General features: G+C 37.1%; 1 protein-coding gene and 1 pseudogene across 6 annotated transcripts in view; both read right to left on the reverse strand.

Annotated features, from left to right (window-relative positions):
* The window catches only part of Fstl5 (follistatin like 5), a 742,188-nt gene that overhangs the window by 575,509 nt on the left and 144,594 nt on the right, over positions 1-22,085 (reverse strand). For 3 of the 6 annotated variants that reach the window (XM_087200319.1, XM_087200322.1, XM_087200320.1), the window contains one exon: positions 15,929-15,962. The exons of 1 other annotated variant lie outside the window; for it this stretch is intronic. In XM_087200319.1, the coding sequence (XP_087056445.1) occupies positions 15,929-15,962 (34 nt within the window). The remainder of the gene's footprint in view (positions 1-15,928; positions 15,963-22,085) is intronic. 2 more of the 6 variants (XM_087200323.1, XM_087200321.1) reach the window with 1 other exon arrangement.
* On the reverse strand, positions 21,785-21,939 carry LOC147821440 (U2 spliceosomal RNA; annotated as a pseudogene).

Genomic DNA, 22,085 nt, shown 5'->3' on the forward strand with positions numbered 1-22,085 from the left:
TTTGGAACAAGAAGAGACCCAGAATAACAAAAGCAATTCTAGGTAACAGAGACATGGCAGGGGGTATCACAATCCCCAACTTGAAACTATACTACAAAGCTGAGTGTGTCTGGCATTGTTTCTGCATCTTCTAATCTGTTCCACTGGTCCTCAGGTCTGTTTCTTTGCCAGCACCATGCTGTTTTTATCACAGTAGCTTTGTAGTAGAGTTGCGGGCTGGGGATTGTGGTACCCCCTGCCATGTCTCTGTTACCTAGAATTGCTTTTGCTATTCTGGGTCTCTTCTTGTTCCAAATGAATTTTTGGATTATTTTCTCAAGGTCCATGAAGTATGCTGCTGGGATCTCAACTGGAATTGCATTAAATCTATATAGCAGTTTTGGAAGTATGGCCATTTTCACTATATCAATCCTTCCTACCCAGGAGCAGGGGATGTCTGTCCATTTTCTGATATCATCTTCAATCTCTCCTTTCAGAGTGCCATAGTTTTCAGAGAAGAGGTCTTTGATTTCTTTTGTTAGGATGATTCCTAGGTATTTCAGTTTTTTGGATGCTATTGTGAAAGGAATTATTTGCCCTATTTCTCTCTCAGTGAGTCTGTCATTTGTGTAGAGGAAAGCTATTGATTTTTGTGTGTTGACCTTGTAACCAGCTACTTGACTGAATTTGGTTAAGTCTAGAAGACTTTTGGTGGAGTTCTTGGGGTCTTCTATATAGAGTATCATGTCATCTGCAAATAATGACAATTTGACTTCTTCATTTCCTATCTTTATTCCTTTTATTTCTTTCTCTTGTCTAATTGCTGTGGCTAATGTTTCCAGAACTGTATTGAACAAGAGTGGTGATAGTGGACATCCTTGTCTTGTTCCTGATTTTAGTGTAAAGGATTTCAATTTTTGACCATTTAGTATGATATTAGCTGTTGGTTTTTCATAGATGGCATTGAGGCAATACTCTTAAGTGAAATAAATAGAGTACACATGTATAAATACAGAATAGTTTCTCTGGTGGGAGAAACTGAAAGTGTAAATAAGGACTAAAATGTATAATAGGTAATGTGAAATAGGAAGAAAAGGGGCAAAGGGGAAGGAAGTGGGAGGGCTAGGGGAAAGGATAGAAGGAAATGGGATTAATATGAGAAAATGGAAAAATAGGAACAAAATCTTTGTAAGTAAGGAGGAATGGAGGGGTTGAAGGGAGGGCTGTTCAAGGGCGAAAACTAAGAACCAAGAGAGATTATGTAAAGGTACAAATTTCCAATGATGAATATCATTATATTGTATACCTAAAATGTACCAATGATTAGAATGAATAATCAATAATGCAAAATAAGAAGAAAAGGTCCAAAGGGGTAGGGGTAGTGGGAGGGGCAGGGGAAAGGAAAGAAGGGAAAGGAAAAATGATGAGAAGTGGAAAAAATGGAAATAAAGTATTTGTAAATGGGGAAGGGAGGGCTAGGAATGGGAAAAAAATAAGAACCAAAATGCATTATGTAAAGGTACAATTCCCAATGAGAAATGTAATTGTGTTCTGTACCTAAAATGTACCAATAAAAGAATTTTTTAAAAAAACTATACTACAAAGCTACTGTGATTAAAAACAGCATGGCACTGGCAAAGAAATAGACCTGAGGATCAGTGGAACAGATCAGAAGATGCAGAAACAGCTCCAGACAAACAAAAGGAGCCACACACCCTCACTGGAGGATAGATAGCCTCGTTAATAAATGGTGCTGGAAAATTTGTGTTTCAACTTGCCAAAGATTAAATCTAAACCTATATCTGTCACCATGCTCTAAAATAAAATCAAAATGGATCAAAGATCTAAATATTAAACCAGAAGCCCTAAACCAGCTGGAAGGGAGGTTTTTAGGTAGAACTCTTGAAGACCATGGCATAGGAAAAGATTTCATGAGCAAAACCTCGGTCACAAAGGAATTAGCACAAAGTATCAACAACTGGGATCTTATCTTATTAAAAAGCTTCTGCACTATAAGAGAAACCACCAACAGAGCTAAGACACAATCTACAATGTGGGAAAAATTTTTACCAGATGTTCCTCAGACAAAGGACTACTATATAGAATGTATAAAGAACTTACAATGATCAGACTTTCCAAATTTAAAGACCCAATTCAAAAATGGTCACCTGAAATGAACAAACATTTCTCAGAAAAAGATGTAGAAATAGCAAATAAACATATGAAAAAATGTTCACCATCACTGGTAATTCAAAAGATGCAACTGAAAACAATGCTGAGATTCCACCTCACCCCTGAAATAATGGCTGCTGTCAAAAATTCAACCAATAACAAATGCTGGCGGGGCTGTGGGCTAATAGGAACCCTGCTCCATTGTTGGTGTAGACTGGTGCAACCACTGTGGAAATCAGTATGGAGATACCTCAAAGAACTAGGACTGGAAGTCCCATCTGACCCAGCTATTCCACTGCTGGGTATCTTCCCCCAAAGAATTAAAAGAATCATACCATAGTGATATATGCTCACCCATGTTCATAGCAGTACAATTTGTAATAGCTAAAACTTGGAAACAGCCCAATTGCCCATCTACTGGAGACTGGATAAAGAAAATGTGGGGTTTTTATAAAATGGAGTATTATTTAGCCATAAAGAATGGGAATCTAGAAACATTTATAGCTAATGGATGCACATTGAGGCCATACTCTTAAGTGAAATAAATAGGACACACATGTGTAAATACTGAATCGTTTCCCTGCTGTGAGAAACTGAAAGTGTAAATAAGGGTCAAAATGTATAATAAATAATGTGAAATGGGAAGAAAGTGTCCAAAGGGAAAGCAGGAGGGGTAGGGAAAAAAGAAAGAAGGGAAAGGAATAAATATTAGAAAAAGAAAAAACAGAAACAAAGTCTTTGTAAATAGGGAGGGGCAGAGGGGTGAAGGGAGGGCAGGGGAATGGGGAAGAAAATAAGAACCAAGATACACCAGGTAAAGGTACAAATTCCCAATGATGAATGTCATCATGTTGTATACCTAAAACCTACCAATAAACTTAATTTAAAAATTAGTAGAAATATAAAGATGAGGGGAAAAGTACATGAAATAGAAACAAAAAATTTAAAAAAGAAATAGTTATTTTTTCAAAAGGAGAAACAAAACTGACAAATCCTTGTACAGACTTTGTCTATCCAAGAAAAAACTCAAGTAAGTGAAATTAGAGATGAAAAAGAAACATTTCAACAGATTCCAAATAAATATATAAAATCATTAACAACCATTAGATTAGCTAAAATGCAACAAATTTGATAATCAAGAAGAAATGGTCAGATTTCAGGACACATACACTTTACTAAGATTGAAATGTAAAGAAACAGAAAACCTGAACAGACTGGTAGTGATTCATGACTGTCAATCAGTAATAAGGATTCTCATCAAAGAAGAGCTCAGGGCCAGGTGGCTTTGTTGCTTAATTCTAAGCAACATTTATAGAACTAATAATAATTTTTCTCAAAATATTTTAAAAAGAAATAGAAAAGGTTTGAATTCTTCCAAACACATTCTGAAAGGCCAGCAGTAAGCTGATAGCCAAAGTACATAAAGACATAACCAAAAAAGAAAGAAAGAAATCACAGGTCAATATCTCTGGTGAACATAAATGCAAAAACTCTCAAGAAAACACTAGTAAACTGAATCCAGTGACATGTGAGGAAGGTCACTCATCATAGCCACATGGGAATCACCAAGGAGTGAAGGATGCTCCAATACACATAAATCCATAAACATGATACACCACATCAACAGAATCAAGGACAAATATCAGGTGCTCATCTGAACAACTGAAGAAAAATCATTTGACAACAATTGTACCACATCTTGTAAAAATTCTGAGCAAAAAAAGAGCATATTTCAAAATAATGAAGGACATAAAACAAGCCAACAGCTAACATCATACTGAGTGGGAGAAGCCAAAGGCTTTTTCACCAAGATCTGGAATCAGACATGATGCTTTCCTCCACCACACTCACAGACCTTAGCACCAGCACAAGTGCTGACACTTTAGCCCCTGCTACACCTAGGAAAGATAAACTGTTCTTGTGTCTAGGTGGGATCTTGGATGCTTCCAACAGTATCCATATGAGGCATATCAGTTAATTTCCAGTGAGGCTAAAACCCCAGCATTCTCTGTTATTGGTACCTGTTCGGTATTTAATCATCAAAATGAGCCTATCAAGAAGGAACTAATATTATTCATTTCTACAAGTGAAGATGCTCATGTTCGCTGTCTTGAAATAATGTCATTAGTCACATATGTACCTGGTGGTGGGTCCAGGATGGAAACGCCCTCTGCAGCTAGAAACTGCACAGTAGTCCCCACCTAAGCCACGTTGACAGTCATTGTGCAGCTTTCTGCACTTGCTCTGCTCTGACGGCGCAATGGAATAATAATTACAAAGGCTAGGAGAAAGGCCTGCAGCTTGTCAGCGTGGAAAACTGCTTACCTAGTTCCCAACAGTCCTCACCGGCACTGTTACCATGGGCCTCAGCCTTCTCTCTCGCGGGAGCAGTCTCCTCATGCTCGCATTGTTCCTCCCACTGGATTTACTAGTGATATTTTTCTGGTTCTGATGCACTCTATGAATATATGCTCCTCATACCATAATTTCTCCTTTAATTCTCATCAACTTCAACATTTTCAGGTTTACTAATATCCCATGACTTTCTATTCTGCCCACCCTTCCAGACAGTAGCCTGATACCTATGTAAAAAGCATAATGTTTTCCAAAAGCCAACAGCCAGATCTTCCCCATCCTGTCACATCTCTGTCTGCACGGCATTTAGGGTGAAGTACTTGTCCAGCTCCTCTCGTGACTGCTTATGTGCCCTGTTCCCTAGCTCCAAAACTACAGTCAGTATTACTTGTCTCCTAGAGGAAGAAACTCTGATTGATGATTGATTTTTAATCTCGTGGTCCTGGGGATTGTACCCAGGGCCTGCACATTGAGCCACAACCCCAACCTATTTTTTTAATCAAGGCCTCACTAAGTGCTTAAATTGCCCAGACTGAAGTAATTTGTGATCCTCCTGACTCAGCCTCCCAGAATGCTGAGATTACATGCACACACCAAGACACACAGCTGCTTTTATTTCACCAGCACTTACTCCTGTTTCTAATATTTAGAGTAATAAACGTTTCATTTTTCTGTCTGACGGAGCTGAGATTACAATTATTATCTCCTTTTTAAAATTGTAGTGGGATGACATTAGCACAGCATTTCTGACATACAGCCATCATTCTAAATGTACGGTGGCTAACCTGTAATCAATAAACAGACTGCTTCTTGTAAATTTGAGGCTGTTTCTGTGGTCCATCAACCTGAATGGATGGCGGTTGGCCTCGCGGATCGTTGAAGGCCTGTTCCGGCGGTGCCTGCGGGTGACTGAAGTGGAGGCTGCAAACAGAGAAGGCTCACCCCACGAGGGGTGGCACCAACCCATGGTCGCATGGGCTGCACAATGAAAAGCGGCAGGAAAAAGCTCGCCCCTGTGGGCAGCGCGACCTTCACCATCCCCTGCGGACACGTTTCCGGCTTCCGCAGCCCCTCCAGCGCCCACGCCGCGGGGGAATCGCCTGCCTCTGAGCTGTGAGTCCTGTATGTACCCTACTTACTCGGCTCCTCCAGGGCACCTAATACCACGTTGGCACTAAATTCCTTTAGATGCAGATATAAATCATCACAGCGTTAAGTTAGTACTCAGCAATTTGGTTTACGTACGTACTTATGTTCAAAGTATTGTCCTGTGCCTTGTATTTTTCCCCATCTTTGCATTCCATGCGCCATGGTAGGAATGTGATAAGAATATTCTTTATCTAAAAATAAGTATGACACTCATTTTCAATAGTTCAGATGTCGTCTAGTTTGGAAAATATGTGAATTGAAACTTGGAATGGCATAAAATGGCTTGACCTCAAATTTTAATGTTTTATGAATTTTTGAGACTTTTAAATGAACATGTGGATTTATTAAAATGATTACAAACATTTCAAAACCTATTAAAAAGAACTCATAAAAAGGTTTTCATTTTACTCAAATAAGTCATATGCTGTAACTCAACACTTACGTCAGTATTCTGTGGCCTCTACTCATATTACAATGTGAAAGGCGGATGAAGAGATGTTAGCTGAAGGATAACTGAGTCTATTCGGTCTAAACCCACATGATATATCATGAAAAGTATGGGAGTCAGTGCTTTTCACACTGCGGGTTTGTTATTCTAATACTTTGTTGTTGTTGTTGTTTTGGTACCAGGGATCGAACTCGGGTCCTTGCACTTTCGAGACAGGCAGCATAACCACTGAGCTAAATCCCCGGCCCCTTACTCTAATACTTTGAATGACAATAATTTTTGAAAGGTGGGTGGTGGGGGACAGGATTTCTGGATAGATTTAGATATATGAAATACTACAAATATGTAATGAAGCAAAGGTATGAAATATTAAGAAGTGTGTAGATATCTTGCAGTAGGTTGGTGCTTCCTTATATGGACAGAATTTCCACTCAATTTCCAAATTTTCTGGTTTAAGGATACCTTGAACCAGACACTTAAAATATAGTATCAATTTTAGTAGAGTGACATATACTTTTCTGTACTTACACATTATATAAGTAACTGAAAAATATTACCCATATAATTAATTAAAATTGTGAAATATACTTACTTAAAAGTGAAATTGTTCCATGTTTGACATACATACTAGGCAACACTACTTATCCACGATAATGAAACAAAGAAATGTATGTATGCTTAGCATCACAGAAATCACCACATATATTACTTTAGCAGTTGCAAACCTTTTTCATATAAAATTTATATTCTCCTTGTTTATCTAAAAATTCAAATAATGGACAAAATATTTAAATTGATAATATTAAATGCTAAGTTCATGAGGGAGAAAACATACACATACTAAAAAAACAAATTTTTTTTTTTTTTTGGTACCAGGGATTGAACTCAGGTCCTTGAGCTTGCGAGGCAGGTGGCAGAACCACTGAGCTAAATCCCCAGCCCAACAAAATAAATTTTTAATAAAGTATAATGTCTTATTTAAATTGCCAGAAGAGGCAAAACCAAGGAGAAAATTTTTCATTGTTAGATAAAACCTGAAGTTTTGCCCCCCCCCAAAGTAATAGTCATATAATCATTTCAGGAACCATTCTTTTGCAAAATCTTACCATTGTAAGTAAAATCATTTCTTCAAAGTAAGTAAATGAAGTCAACATATTTTGATATTACTTGGCACTTCTTGTAATATATTTGGGTAGTTAAAGATTAGTATTGGGGTGCTAAATTGTTGGTTAAAATATTGAATTATTCAGGGCTGGGGATTTAGCTCAGTGGTTCCACCACCTGCCTCACAAGCACAAAGTCCTGAGTTCGATGCTCAGTACCAAAAAAAAAAATATTGAATTATTCAACTTACATGCCTGAACACTACTTGTTTAATCATTGCTTATTCAAAAAAACTAAACGCAATATTTTCCCCAACACCACCAGCCTCAACTCTGTCCTTCCCTCCTTTAAGTAGCACTGCCTCCTGGTGGCAGTAGTCACAAAATCTGTCACCTCTGAAACCAAAATAAGTGACTCAGCAGATGAGATGACTTATTCATAGCATTCTGAAAACTAGGAAATATATGCAAAGTGGGGGGCACAATTGATATGTTTGGTGCAATATAAATTGAGCCTGTCTTGGCATAAATGAGAACCATGATCAGCTACTGTAACTTCTGACTGATGATAACAGAATCATCAGGTGAAGAAAGATGTTTGTCTTCCTGTTTGCCATGGCCGGAGGACGTTCAAGACCATTTAAAACTGTAACAACTTATTCTGATAAATTTTTTAAAGGATAGGCAAAAATACTACCTCAATTCCTAGAGAAAATGAAGAAATGTATTACACTGAAATCTGTACTTCCTGAAAATAATTTAGTGAAGCATCTGTGGACATCACTCAGACCATTTATGATTAGCATATTTTAATTCATTTGGTTTTATTTTAGTTACATGTTAGTGCAAACTGAGAAAAGGTGAATGTCCGTGAGGAGTCCCAGATACTTAGAATGTCACCTGCAAGCACTTTGCTGATTGTAGGGTCACACACTACTCCAGGCTCCTGAGAGAACCAGAGCTCTGGAGCCTGTGCGGCTCATTTCCGGTTCATCTGCCAAGGCAAGTGGTCCCAAAAGAGCATCACTGGGCTACTAGTCCGGATCAGTGAACTACAACCTAGGCACCTGTAAACAGCAACCCAACAGGAATGGGCAGGGTTGAATTCTCCTTCACATAAAGTTAACCAATCAGGATTGAACATGTTTTCATCCCTTATTTGCATATGTGGACAGCATGGTGACCTAGGAACTCAGAATTGTTCTGATATCATTGTAATGGCATAAAAAGTACACACAGTAAACCAATTATATGAATCATTATCACAAGTCTCCCATAAGTACACCTGTCTGGAATTTACCCAGCATTACTGTTTGCAAATAAAACAAACAAGCAAGCAAACAAAGAAGGTATAAATCCTTTGGTTGATACGTTTTAGGAGTAAAGTTTCTCGTCTTTTAGGTTTTTAAGCTTCCTGGGGATTTTAGTAATTGAATATGACATGGAAAAGCCACAGCTTTTGTAAATTTTACTAATAACTTTTAGTCTCACTAATAGTTTTTTGGCTGAAACCCAAAGAACTCAACACTCATAATAACGTGTGATACTACGATCCACTAAAACATTGTGTCTCTTCCTTTTACATAATTGTAACAATCTCCACTGTAAGTGTGACAGATGCTGATAGCTATGTCATACTTCATAAGCATACAGACATATGACCTTAGAAAAAGGAATCACACATATGTGAATTAGTATTGTTAAGTTTTATATACGTTCATTAATTAATGCAATGTAGCCAATGATCTTTAGTAATAAGAATCTGAGGATCCATATCTATATATCCCTGAATACATCAGAATATTTTCAGTACTCTAAATTGTCAATTTGTAACATGGGAAATAAAGGAGACTCAACACATGATTGTATAAAAATAAACAGAAAATAGTGTTGATGTGTACATGTGTGTGTGTGTATGTGTGTGTATGTGTGTGTGTGTAAAGTCTGAGACAGTTCCTCAGTAGCATGGACTCCCCCAAACACAAATTTTAATGTTATGAGGTATAATTTCAACATAATATTCACTCTATTGTTTTACATATATTGCTCCATGGGGTAAATGTTTGGCTCACTGTTTTCTAGTACATCAAATTACAGGATTTGACGTACTGACAATGATAGAATTTTGAAAGATACAGATTCATAATAATAGCACTGTTCAATGCCTTTATAGAACACTATAAGCCTTAAAATTTCAGATATATGAAGGGCTTTTGATATCATAGGGTCTGGTATGCTAATATTTACAATAAAAGAGCAATTATATTTGAAGGGCTTAGGTTATTTGTCAAAGATCACTAGTATTTCAAGGGCATGTTGACAACAGACCTGAATATGCCTCATAGAACACTACTGTGCCACACTCAAAGTTACAAAGCACTGAACAATATTTACATAAATCTCCAAGAGGAAACAATACTTGTGCCCATGCCTTTAAAGGAAAATAACACAGAAATAATAAAATTCACATCTGCCAAACTGATGATGTAGAGAAAAAGCATTTCTAGTAACAATATGCAAAATTTTTCGAGTGTACCATTAGTAATTGGTTAAATAAAATGTGGCACATTTGAACATAGAACAGGAATTATAATGTTGATCTAAGTTATTTAAATGGGATGTAATTTCCCAATATGTTAGCAGGCATAGATGCTAAACCTTACCTAATAATGTATGATTGAAGATTAAAACAAAGAAATGTGTGTAAATAGTTCAACACAACATCCAGCAACTATTAGGCATTGAACCAAATGTAAGTGTTAGAGGTAGGTGGTCATGGGGAATAACTCTAGCCCTCAGGGTCTCTCAGTCAATCAGTTCTTGTCACTCAGTGGGAACAACTAAGAGTGTCCACTGAAAGAAAGAGGGGGCGTTTACAACAAAGCAACTTGATCTTTGTGGTGGATGGACAGAAAGCCATTCTTTTATTTATAGATCAAAGGTGAAGTGGATACTCAAGAGCAGGCAAAAATCTTCAAAAAATGTCAGTATCCTTGGGATCTCAATAGATATTTAAAGCCATTTGGAAAATTTAAAACTTGGCAGAGCTGATGGACGTTTTAAACTATTTAGGTACCAATAATTATGTACATCTTCCTCAAAACTTATTATTTCATCACTGACAACTCTGGAGAGATGTTCTTAAATATAAATGAATAAAACAACCACAAATTTAGGTAGTTGCTTTAGAAGTATTGGAAGACTGGAAGATGCCTAATTTATTATGATTCTTATGTCAGAAATTCTACAAAGAAAACTATTCCCTAATAATATTTGTAAAATTCTTAGTGGGTTTTTAACACAATGTAAATGTTATAGTATGTTGCATCCATATAATCACTGAAGAACCATGGAAAACATGGTGGCCTGGATTACTGACTTTTTTTATTTCAAACTTGTATCAATGTCTTCATTTTCTTTCAATAATCTTCCATGTCACTTTAATTTTCCTACTTTTCTTTAATAAATTTTATTGGTACACTTGAGATATACATAATGATCATATTCGTCATAGGGAATTTGTAACTGTGCATGATATATCTTAATCCCTATTTTTCACAATTCTCTGCCCCTCCCACCTCCCTTCCTTATTTACAAAACTTTGTTTCCATTTATTTCTTTCTATTCTTTCTTTTCTTTTCCTTTTTTCCCCTTCCCCCTTCCTCCCCTTTGTTCCCCTTCTCATTTGAACATTTTCTTCCTATTTCCCAATATCTATTATACATTTTGGTCCTTATTTACACTTTCAGTTTCTCATACAAGAGAAACAATATGGTATTTACACATCTGATTTATTTCACTTGAGAGTATGGTCTCAAGGTGCATCCATTTACCTAGAAATGTCTCAAATTTATCCTTCTTTACATGGCAGAGTGGTATTCTAGTATTCCATTGCATAAAAAAAAACCCACATATTCTTTATCCATTCATCTGTTGATGGGCATTTGGGCTCTTTCCAAGATTTAGCTATTATAAATTGTGCTGCTATGAACATGGGTGCACATATATTTCTGTGGTATGATGCTTTTAATTCTTTTGGGATGATACCAGGAAGGGAAATAGTTAGATCAAATGGAACCTCTAGTTTTAGTTGTTTGAGGAGTCTCCATATTGATTTCCACAGTGGTTGCACCAGTCTACACTCCCACCAACAGGGGAGAAGGGTTCCTTCTTCTTTACAGCCCCACTGACATTTATTATTGGTTGGTTTCTTGATGATAGTCATTCTTTCTGGAGTGGTGGAATCTTAGTGTTGTTTTCATTTGCATCTCTTCAATGACTAGTGATGTTGAATATTTTTTCACATATTTATTTGCTGTTTGTACTTCTTTACAATTTTAGATGCCCATTTTTGGAGTGGGTCTTTAAACTTAGGGAGCCTGATTTTTTAAAGTTCTTTATATATTCTAGATAGTAGTCCTTTGAGGAACAGCTGACTAAATTTCTTTGTCTTTCTCTTCACTCTGTTGGTGGTTTCTTTGGCTGTACAAAAGCGTTTTAGTATGATGAGATCCCAGTTGCTGATTCTTTGTGATACTTCCTGTGAGATAGAGGGTTTGTCCATAAAGTCTTTGCCTACAGCAATGTCTTCAAGAGTTGTACCTGTTCTATCTTCCAGCAGATTTAGTGTTTTTGTTTCAATATTTAAATCTTTGGTCCATTTGATTTTAGTCTAGTACATGCTGAGAGACATGGGTCTAGGTTTACTCTTTGGCATGTGGAAAACCAGTTTTCCCAGCACAATAAAGGGGACATTTTTCTTCCAGTGACAGTGTTTGGCCCCTTTGTCGAAGATGAGGTGGCTGAGCATGTCTGGAGTTGTTTCTGCCTCTTCTAATCTGCTCCACTGATCCACAGGATTGTTCTGTTTTGTTTTGTTTTTTGGGTTCTTTTTTTCCATTACCATGCTGTTTTTATCACAGTAGATCTGTAGTATAATTTCAAGTCAGGGATTGTGTTGCCCCCTGGCTTGCCCTTGATGCCCAGAATTTTCTAGGACTCTTCTGGTTCCAAATGAATTTTAGGACTGTTTACTCTAATTCTGTGAGGTATGCTATGGATATTAGTAATAAAGATACCTATACCACAAGCAACTTACAAGCATCATTGCAGAAAACAATTTTTTAAAAAACAGAGAGAAGATGCAGGGGTAAGATGCATCCCCAGTTTGCCCGGGGCAAGTCCAGGGAGCAGTGAGGTGGAGGAAATCAGAAGCCACCCACCCATGTGACTTTAAAGAAGGACTTTAGTCTTAAACAACTGTAAATTCCAAAGTTGTGTATGAGATAGAAACTTGTCACTCATTAAAAATAATTAATCTTGACACTAAAATCTGTTGAGAATCCAATGGCATGCATTCTGTCAGTTAAAGTCCATAAGAATATAATTTGAGAATATGGAAAATATGGATTTGCACAATGTTTCAAAATAAGAGCATGTGTGATTATCAAATATTAACCAATTAGTGACAAAGTTGAAAGTCTGCAAATTTTTCAATATTTCTATGTACATGAAGAAAAGAGGGATCAATTTTCATTGGACTGCTCTATGTGTCCGTGCAATTTGAGATCACTGAAATGTTACACTGAGATGTGTCAAAGCAGAAATTGCCACAGAATGCAGGGAATTTGAAGATTCAAGATTTCCTCTGAAAACATTTTTTTACTCTATAGTAAAAAGATTCTAATAACAATTATTCAAGAAATCCAGAGAAATTATTAGCTGAGATTGAGTTATACCGTCATATGAAGATGTAGCTATTTAAACAAAAATGCAAAATATTTAATTTTCAGAAATTTTATCATCTAGAAATGACTAAAATATTACTTTTATGGATCAAACTGCTTTTTTCTTGTAATGTTGACATTTAGACAAATTTTCTAGTGAAATATCATTTCATGATTTCCACAGCCAAAAAAAAAATGTAGAGCTCTTTTAAATAGAAATAGGCAAGAAGTCCTGATGTAACCATGTATCTCTGATTCATTTCTGAATCAGTAATTTAGAAGCCATCATGCATGTGTAAGTTCTCAACCATATGTTTCCCTAGAAACAGGAAAAGCACTGACAAACATCTCTCAAAACTTTTCTGACATTCTAAAATAAAAATGTTTCTAGACCACAGTTAGAAAGAAAAAAAACTTTTACTACTTCATTTGATATGATTTTAATACCCCCAGGGCATTAAAACACCAAGAAGAAAGCTACCCTAAACTTATTTATTCTATATCAGAGTTGCAAATATGATTTGAGATTAATCCAATAAATGGAAGCCTTCCTAAGAAAGATGAACACACAGCATGCCTGAAATGAATGTCACTGAAGTTCACATGAGACAGCATATCTTGGAGTAGAAATTCCCTTTCACAACACACAAGGCTAAAATTTTGAGCTAATATAAGTGCTTTGAAGATAAATATATGTAATAATTTCAAATATAAACTAGCAAGTCATACTTTAGTTTATTAAAAAAATGAACACAAATTGTTTGGAAATTCTTGGAAGTGCAGCCTTACTTCATCTGAACAAAATATGATTCTAAAACTTTTTAAAAAGTATCTTTTTTATTCCTCAGTAGACATACAAATGCCCACACAAAAAAAATAATATTGTGAGAATCAATCAGTTTTTAATACAATTTTTAGGTAGAAGTAAAGTTGGACTTTTTAAATTTTGCTTTATGGGTACACGATTGAATACATAAAGTTTACATTCACCTTAGGGAGTAAGTCCATGTAGGTAACACACCTCGATTCTTTTTTATTTCCTTTCACCTCCCCACCTACCTCTTTGTCTCTAGATAATCTCTCTCCATTTGCATTGTTATCGGTGCTACTGCAGTATTATTTTTAGTTTGTCTTTATGACATATGATGTTCACATTCCTTATGGGCATTTGGTACGTGTGGAAGACACATGCACATCTTTCTACGTCCCCTTCCCCTTTACCCTACTTGAACATTCAGTGTCTTGGATCCTTCACATTTAAAAAACTCTCCCTCTCTCTCTCCCTCTTTCTCTCTCTGTCTCTCTGTCTCTCCCTCTCTCTCCTCCTCTCTCCCTCTCCCTCTCTCTCCCTATCTCTCTGTTTCTCCCTCTCTCTCCCTGTCTCTCTCTGTCTCTCTGTCTCCCCCATCTGTCTCTCTCTCCCTGTCTCTCTCTCTCTCCCTCTCTCTCCCTCTCCCTCTCTCTCCCCCTCTCTGTTTCTCTCTCTCTCTCCCTCTCTCTGTCTCTCTGTCTCTCTCTGTCTCTGTCTCTCTCTGTCTCTCCCTCTCTCCCTCTCTCTCCCCCTCTCTGTGTCTCTCCCTCTCTCTCTCTGTCTCTCTCTCCCTCTCTCTCTGTTTCTCCCTCTCTCCCCCATCTGTCTCTCCCTCTCTCTGTCTCTCTCTGTCTCTGTCTCCCTCTCTGTCTCTGTCTCTCTCTCCCTCTCTGTCTCTCTCTCTCTCTCCCTCTCTCTCTCCCTCTCTCTCTGTCTCTCTCTCCCTCTCTCTCCCTCCCTCCCTCTTTCTATAAATCCTTTATTTGTCTCTTTATTTTCCCTTGGCCTTATGCAAATGAGAGATACCATACAGAAGTTAAGCTTGTGTGTCTGATTTATTTCACTTAACGTTACATTTCCAAGCGTATGAATTTTCACACAAGTATATCTAATTTATCTTTCTTTGTAGCTTAATAGTTTTCCATTATGTATAGATACCATTATACACAGATGGTACTGAGATGCTTAGAAGTATAACTGCCCTTTTTACTATTCAAGGATTACATATAAGCTCAGCAAAATTTCTGCACAATTACTAGGGGTTTTTTTGGAATTCAACACAACCCAAATGAACACACTTTCCTTTCCAAAAAGCAGGGAAGGAATGATTCACTCATGGTCAGGCATGGGCTGGGTGCTTTTAGGAACAGAAATGTAAGCAAGGAATCTAAAGCAGAATAAAGACAAGCATAAGCATGCACAGGCCAAATGGGTGAGTCTGAGATAACTTATCACTAGAAGGTCAGCAAGAGCATACATTCATGGAATTCTTTTTTGTGGAAAAACCATATCATGGATTAACTGTCTCAATGACTAAACTTTAAAACTAAGAATGTATCCCTCCACCACTCCCTATTTTTAAACCATTAAGAATCTGTAGAGATGACTGGGGAGGTTGGGGTGCTAGATAACCCTAAAGAATTGAGGCCCTGTGAGCAGGTGCCAACTCCCCATGATGACTGTAATCATGTACCACAAACTTCCACTAAGAACAATTTCAAAACAAAAACGTATAAAAAAAAGAGCAATCTTATGCCTCACTAGAACTGATTATTTTAACTAAGACTTATAAACTTGTAAGATATAAATATTTTCAAACTTTTACCTTAAAAATAAAATGGGATGAGAGTGACTAAATCGTGAGTTCTGGAAACATCTTGAAAGGTTCCAGCTGCCAATCCATTGATATGCCAGCACACACAGGACAGTGCTTGGTGGGGAAATTTGCTCAGAACCATACAAGGAACAAATACAGAGTTGTGTTGACATTGGCAAGAGCACCAGACAAGGGTGAGAAACCTGGCACGGGAGTCCTGGGGAGCAGGGGCATTCTCCGCGGGCTCACAATGACTTTAAAGGGAATTGAAGACTTTTTATCTAAACTTTATTTTCAGAGAAGCATCACATATACTTTCTTCTTTCAGCAATTTTATGTAACTATTATTTTAAAACATTCATTCCTTACCTTTGAATCTTGAACTTTCTTGACTTTTTTCCTGCTGGAATTAAAACAGAAGTAGGTTAAAATCTTTAAGTAAATAAATGTGACCAACATTCTATTATGAAATAAGAGTATCAAAAGGAGTCAAAATTTATTTCCCTTTTTGGCACACTTACTCTAGAGACACTGTGACACAATTCTCACCTTAAAAACTGTGCAAAATCTTTTATTGCAGTAGGGATAACACTTGGCAGACATATATTTCTCTAAGAAACCTCCATCATACAAATATGGGTTAATAAATAAAAAGTGGTTAGTGAATAAGTCAATACTCACACGTCTCAAACGCCTTAGGCTGTTCCCTGTACTTCCAATAGATATTAAATGACGTGTTCAGAATTTGCTTTGAATTGCTCTACATTAACCATGGCTTGTTGGTGAAGGTGAAAGTTAAAGGGCAAACAGTGGAAAATTTCACTAACATGACACAAAAGACTTTCCAACTGTCGTTCCTTCAATCTAACTTAGAATTGGACCCCGTCTTACTTCTCTAAGGCTAAAATTGACAACACTTCTATTATTTATTCAAAGGCTGCTCCAGTTAGACCTGTCTCTCAGTTTGACATACTCCTTCTTAGTTACCAGGCAACCTCAGAAGAATTAGCTCTCTTTCAAGTTTTAAAGTAGACATCATGCCCTCTCTATCTTCTTGATTAAGAGTCAAGCAGTTTAATCTGTCTAAAATTCTCAGGGTCTCTCACTGAAAATAATTTAAAAAGATATTCCAAATAAAAAATGGTAATCACATATATAATGAACTGTAGAGTTACACAAATGTCAATAATTTGTGGTAACAATAAAAAGAAATATGAAAAACTTAAATTATTGCAGACATTAATCCCAAATTCCAAGCCTGAGAATAAAAATATATATTGACAGATGTATATCTATTAAAATAGCTAACCTAATGCTCTTATTTTAAGACTTTGAGTTCTAATTCTCCCATATTAACTGATGCAACCTCTCAGTTTATATTCTGTGCTGCCCTTACTTGGTTCATTGGTGTTTCTACTTCTGATTCATATTTAAAGTACCTGTTGGTAATTTAAATGTAAATTATTTCTGTCAAATACATTATTCTTTCATAATTATAGGATTATCAGGCTTAAATTTTCCAAAGTGGTATTTTTTAATGAATGAATCCCTCCCTCTCTCTCTCTTTCCACCCCCATTCATTCAGCCAGTCATTCAGTCATTCTTTCACTATATATGTATGAATCACTTTTTATACGCTACACAAGAGTGAACAAAATGGTTAAACAATGGCCTCAGGGAACGTGTTTCGTAAATGATAATGATTTCTACTTGGAAAGATCTAACATTAAAGGTAACAGTGTTGACCTGGAGAGAGACAACTAAACATATGGCCACAAAACTAAACTGATTTTTAATAAAATTCAAGTGCAATAAAAATAGGATACAAGCATACATATACAGGGAGACCATGATCTATGAGAGAAAAACACCTGCAAGTACACTGTGATAAAAAGGTTCTGACATTGTTAGAAATATCAATGTGGGACTGCACTGGCTTGAGTGAAGGTAGTGGAGTAGGAAGTGCAAACAGGAAGTTCGCAGCGATGAGACAGGCTAGCACATGGTGCATCCACTAGGATGCTGTGCTTTGTTTGTTCTGAGAGGGCCGAGGGAACACTAGAAATTCTACTCGGGGATACAATTATCTGATTACCTTTGCACAGAACCATTGTATGTGTTGACAACACTTTGAAAGGGGCAAGGGGACAATCAGGACTGGGGACTCGCAAGGGCATCCTGTAACTCAGGTGGGCAGCGCAGGTGGCCTGGGACAGTGTAGGAACAGAGCATGGGGATATCCTGCCACAGCTACCATGCTTTCCTGGTGGACTCAATGCTGGTATCTGTGATACCAGGCAAAGCAGACAAGTGTGATTCCAAGCATCTGAGCTGCTAGAAGAATGGAGTTATCTCTAACTTGAAGGAGAAAATGGCCAGGAAGAAATACTTTTACCCTTTCTTCATTTTTCCTCTAGCACTGCCATGTGCAGTTTGTCTTCCAATTCTTTGGTCAAGCCCATTCAATGCCCTGTAATGATTTCTACTTATCTCATCAATTCCTTGAGTCCAAGCTCCTAGGTATGGAGCACTTATCTTTCTTGCATATGGCTCAATCCTTTGATGTCTTTACTGATAATGGATTTGAGTACTACCCTTTCACCAAGGACGCATATAAGATTCATATATCTACTTGCGGTTTTCAGATGTCTGTTTAGATATCTAATAACATAGCCTACATGTCAAGTTCAAAACTGAATTTCTGGTCTTCCCTTGCCTCTTCTTTGTCTTCTGCATGGGAGCTGCAGTTAATGATTTCACTCTGCTAGTTGTTAAGACTCCTAGAATCATCCTTATACACTTCAGAGTTTATGGGTTTGCTGTTTTTCACATATTCACCTTGGACTTTCTCACAGGCAGATAGTTATGTCTTGGGAGATATCTGAGCAAGGCAGATAAACTTTGAACTCAGCAGTATATGTGTAAATATATCAGTCTGTATTCAAAACACACATAGAGTTGCATGACTTAGAACTACATACTAGAACAATATGAGAAAATGTAAACTGAAAATTAGCCAATAAAAGAGAATGCATAGATAGGAAAATTACAGGAAAAAATCAGGAGGGCAGGGAAGCATGAAATCCCAGGTAACACATTATTTGGGGAGGGGGGTTCCCAACAGTGTAACTCTCTGAGTGCAAGTATAACGGGTCTTTAAAAATGCCCATTCACATTACTGAATTAGATAGACTAACTGCCTTCAGATTTTTGGTATACTTATGGGCTTAGAAAACTTGAAGTTTTTAAAAAATGCAAGGAACATCAAAAAATGTTAAGAAGTGGTAAAAACTGAATGTGAGAAGCACGATTTGGAAAGCCTAGAAATGGCACATAGCGGGTACGTGAAGCGCTGCCCATAGAGACAGTGTGCTTGTGATGTGTTCACCTGGCATTTTCAGAGAAATTTCATAGGGTGATGATCAGTTCCTGTAATAAATATGCATGTAGACACAGAAAGGCTTTGTCACAGATATAACTGGTACGTAGGTCTGATACCATTTTATGTAACAGGAAGAAACGTCATCGGCTAAGGGTTGGGTTATTTTTCGGAAATTTAGGAGTCATCAAAGAATGCACTGCTTACTATTATTACTATTGTTAGTATTACTGCTATCATTTGAGATGCTGTGGGAAAGCCAGGGTCTCACATACACCAGGCAAGTGGCCAACCAACACCCTCTGAGATGTTAAAGGTGCTGCTTTTGTGAGAGCAGTGCAGAAGAATCTCACCCAATACAGCCTGTTATTCTTGAGTCGCCCCTGATGAGTTTGTTATTGTGGATTTATGATGCTGGTCTTAGTGGTGATTTAGCTATAGTCAAATAGGCTGAACAGTTTCTGATATTACATTTCATTATACAAGTTTGTCAGACCCAGTTCTCTATGCAATTGGATGTAATTACAACTTGTCAAAGGAAATATCCTCAAATGTCCTACAAACACAAAGTGTTGAGAAACATGAATTCGGGGAAGAGGAACTGGTGATCCAATGAGTGAACTTGAAGGAAAGGTGACAGACTAGGCACTGGGGAGAAATAAAAGCCCTCCAGTCACTATGGACATGTATGGGTCCCTTTCAATAGAACCTTCTTGAGAATATTCAAAGTAGTAAGTGTTCCAGTGCGCTTTTATGAGTAAAATGTCACACTATTTATCCTGGAAATACATATACTGAAAAATTTATTTTACAAATGATCACTTCATGTTGGAAATATTAACTTCTCATAAGGAAAGTTATGAATAAAATTGTGATGATTTAATTATATAAGACCACTGAGTGGACAGAATTGCTTGTTACTTTCCGCACATCATATATTTGAAAAACACTGTTACAATTACAACTTAGCTCTTGTCTATATAACAGCAGAATGCCAATATATCTTTGTATGACTCAATTTTAATATTATTTCTAAAGTTCTGTGATATGGTGATCTTGTCTTAAAGTAAGATATATGTTCTGGCCATATGTCAAAGCTAAGTAATATCAAATGTTTTGTGTGTTTATTTTCTACTACAATGTTACTTGGAAAATTTCCAAAGTGCTAAACATTAATTACCCAAATAGACTCCATCAAATCTAACCCAACATTTAAAGAGGGCTAATAGCCCTCTAGCAAAGGTAGTTTGGAGACAAGAATGGATTCATAAAAAACTTATGACTTCTTAACTATTTTTATTTTTTATTTATTTATTTAATTTTTTTTTTTTGGTACTGGGGATCGAACTCGGGTCCTTGCGCTTGTGCAGCAGGCGGCGAAACCACTGAGCTAAATCTCCGGCCCCCGTAACTATTTTTAAACGGTGAAATATTTGTGACTTATATAAAATGAAGTCAAGTCAGGGTGACCAATAGTTTTGTAAATGAAGAGAGGTGGTACTAAAACATCTAGTCAACTAGAGTATAGCAAATAACAGGAATGCACTGGTTGCTACTTTAACTGGGTTTTTATAAAGAGAAGATGTTATTATTAAGACTATAATCCAATGTTTGCCCTTATGGCATGAAAATTGCTAACATAAAAGTCTAACTACCTAATTAAATTTCTACTCAGAACTTTTCCCTTCTTTCTGATATAATTATTTTCCAGACAAGTGCCAGCAATAGAGTGATGAAGTAAGTGCTAATTTGCAGTAGAATACTCCCATCCATTACCCATTTCTTCCTATGTGCTAGATGGTGAAAATATAAAATATTGAATTGTTTTTAAAATATTTATTAGAACTATTAACTAATGTGGATTTTAAAGTCACAGAAGTTGGGAATAGACCAATTCGGTAAGTCGCCTGTTCCTCACCTCAGAACACATCTCTCCTATGCCCTACGCTCACGAATGCCCATTAACACACGAGCTTCTCCCCAGTCCTCCCACACATTTTGTCAGAGACATCTATTTCACTGGTGGCAATTTAATTATGAAAATGCTTGGAAAATAAAAGAGATGGGCATGTGTGATGCAGTGCATTAGCCTATGCAATGATGGTAACACATATGCATATCTATAAGCTGTAATGGAGAATTTTCATCTTAGTTCAATCACAGTCTTCTAATCTTGTATTTAAATACATTTCCCTCGCTATTCAATTTCAAAGAGCCCCTGTATTTATTATCTGAAACTTTTTCTTTCCTCACAGAAGTTACGACTCCTGTAATAACATATTTAGACATCCACAACCCCATGGGCAAAGGTGCTTACAGTCTTCACCAGCAAGCCCGGTGTTCAGAGAGCATCTGCCAGGGAGTGGGACTCTCGACACACTGGGCTCCACACAGAGAGAGCCTAGTGGAGAGTCAGCACACAAACCAACCAGCAGGAAAAGAATGTGGCGTTTGATAGTGAAATTACAGGCCAGATCCAGAAAATCCAGTTAGGGACTTCCTTCCCCAGGGCAGGTGATGGGAGCCTGGGAAGAGGCAAGGAGCCCATTCTGGACAGACAACAGAATGCCACACAGTTACAGATACAGGCTATGAGTGAGATGCAGAGAACGCCAAGGTTATTAAACAAGGTTGCCAAACTACCAGGTGGCAATGATTCCTGGAGAAGTAATTTTCTTATATGTGTGAGAAATATCACCAGGTTCATTAATAATCCAATATGTAGCACATATAAAATTTGACATTTGCCACCGCATATGTACATATATACACAGTACATGTTACATGTATATATTTTTACATACATGTATAAATATATGCATGTATCGACAAATTACAGCCTTTAAAAAGCTGCAGAATATCACTCTATAGCGAGTACTCTTTTGATTGAATATAGGTGAGAAGTTATTCATTCCAGTGCCAAAACTATAATTGCTTCTTACTGTACATTCATATTATGTTTGATACTACACTTGATCTTAGCCAAAGGCCGAGAAGCGGTATTTTTTTCTTCTCAGCTTTTTCTTTTCTTTCCCAGTACCAGGGATCAAACTCAGGGCCTTGTGCTTGAGAGGCAGATACCGCATCACTGGGCTAAATCCCCACCCACATCTTGTATTTGATACGCTTATAGTCTTCAGGAAGAAA

The sequence above is a fragment of the Heterocephalus glaber genome, unplaced genomic scaffold, assembly GCF_053883595.1.
Source record: "Heterocephalus glaber isolate CG9 unplaced genomic scaffold, H.glaber_assembly_v1.0 deba00001737, whole genome shotgun sequence".
NCBI lineage: Eukaryota > Metazoa > Chordata > Mammalia > Rodentia > Bathyergidae > Heterocephalus > Heterocephalus glaber.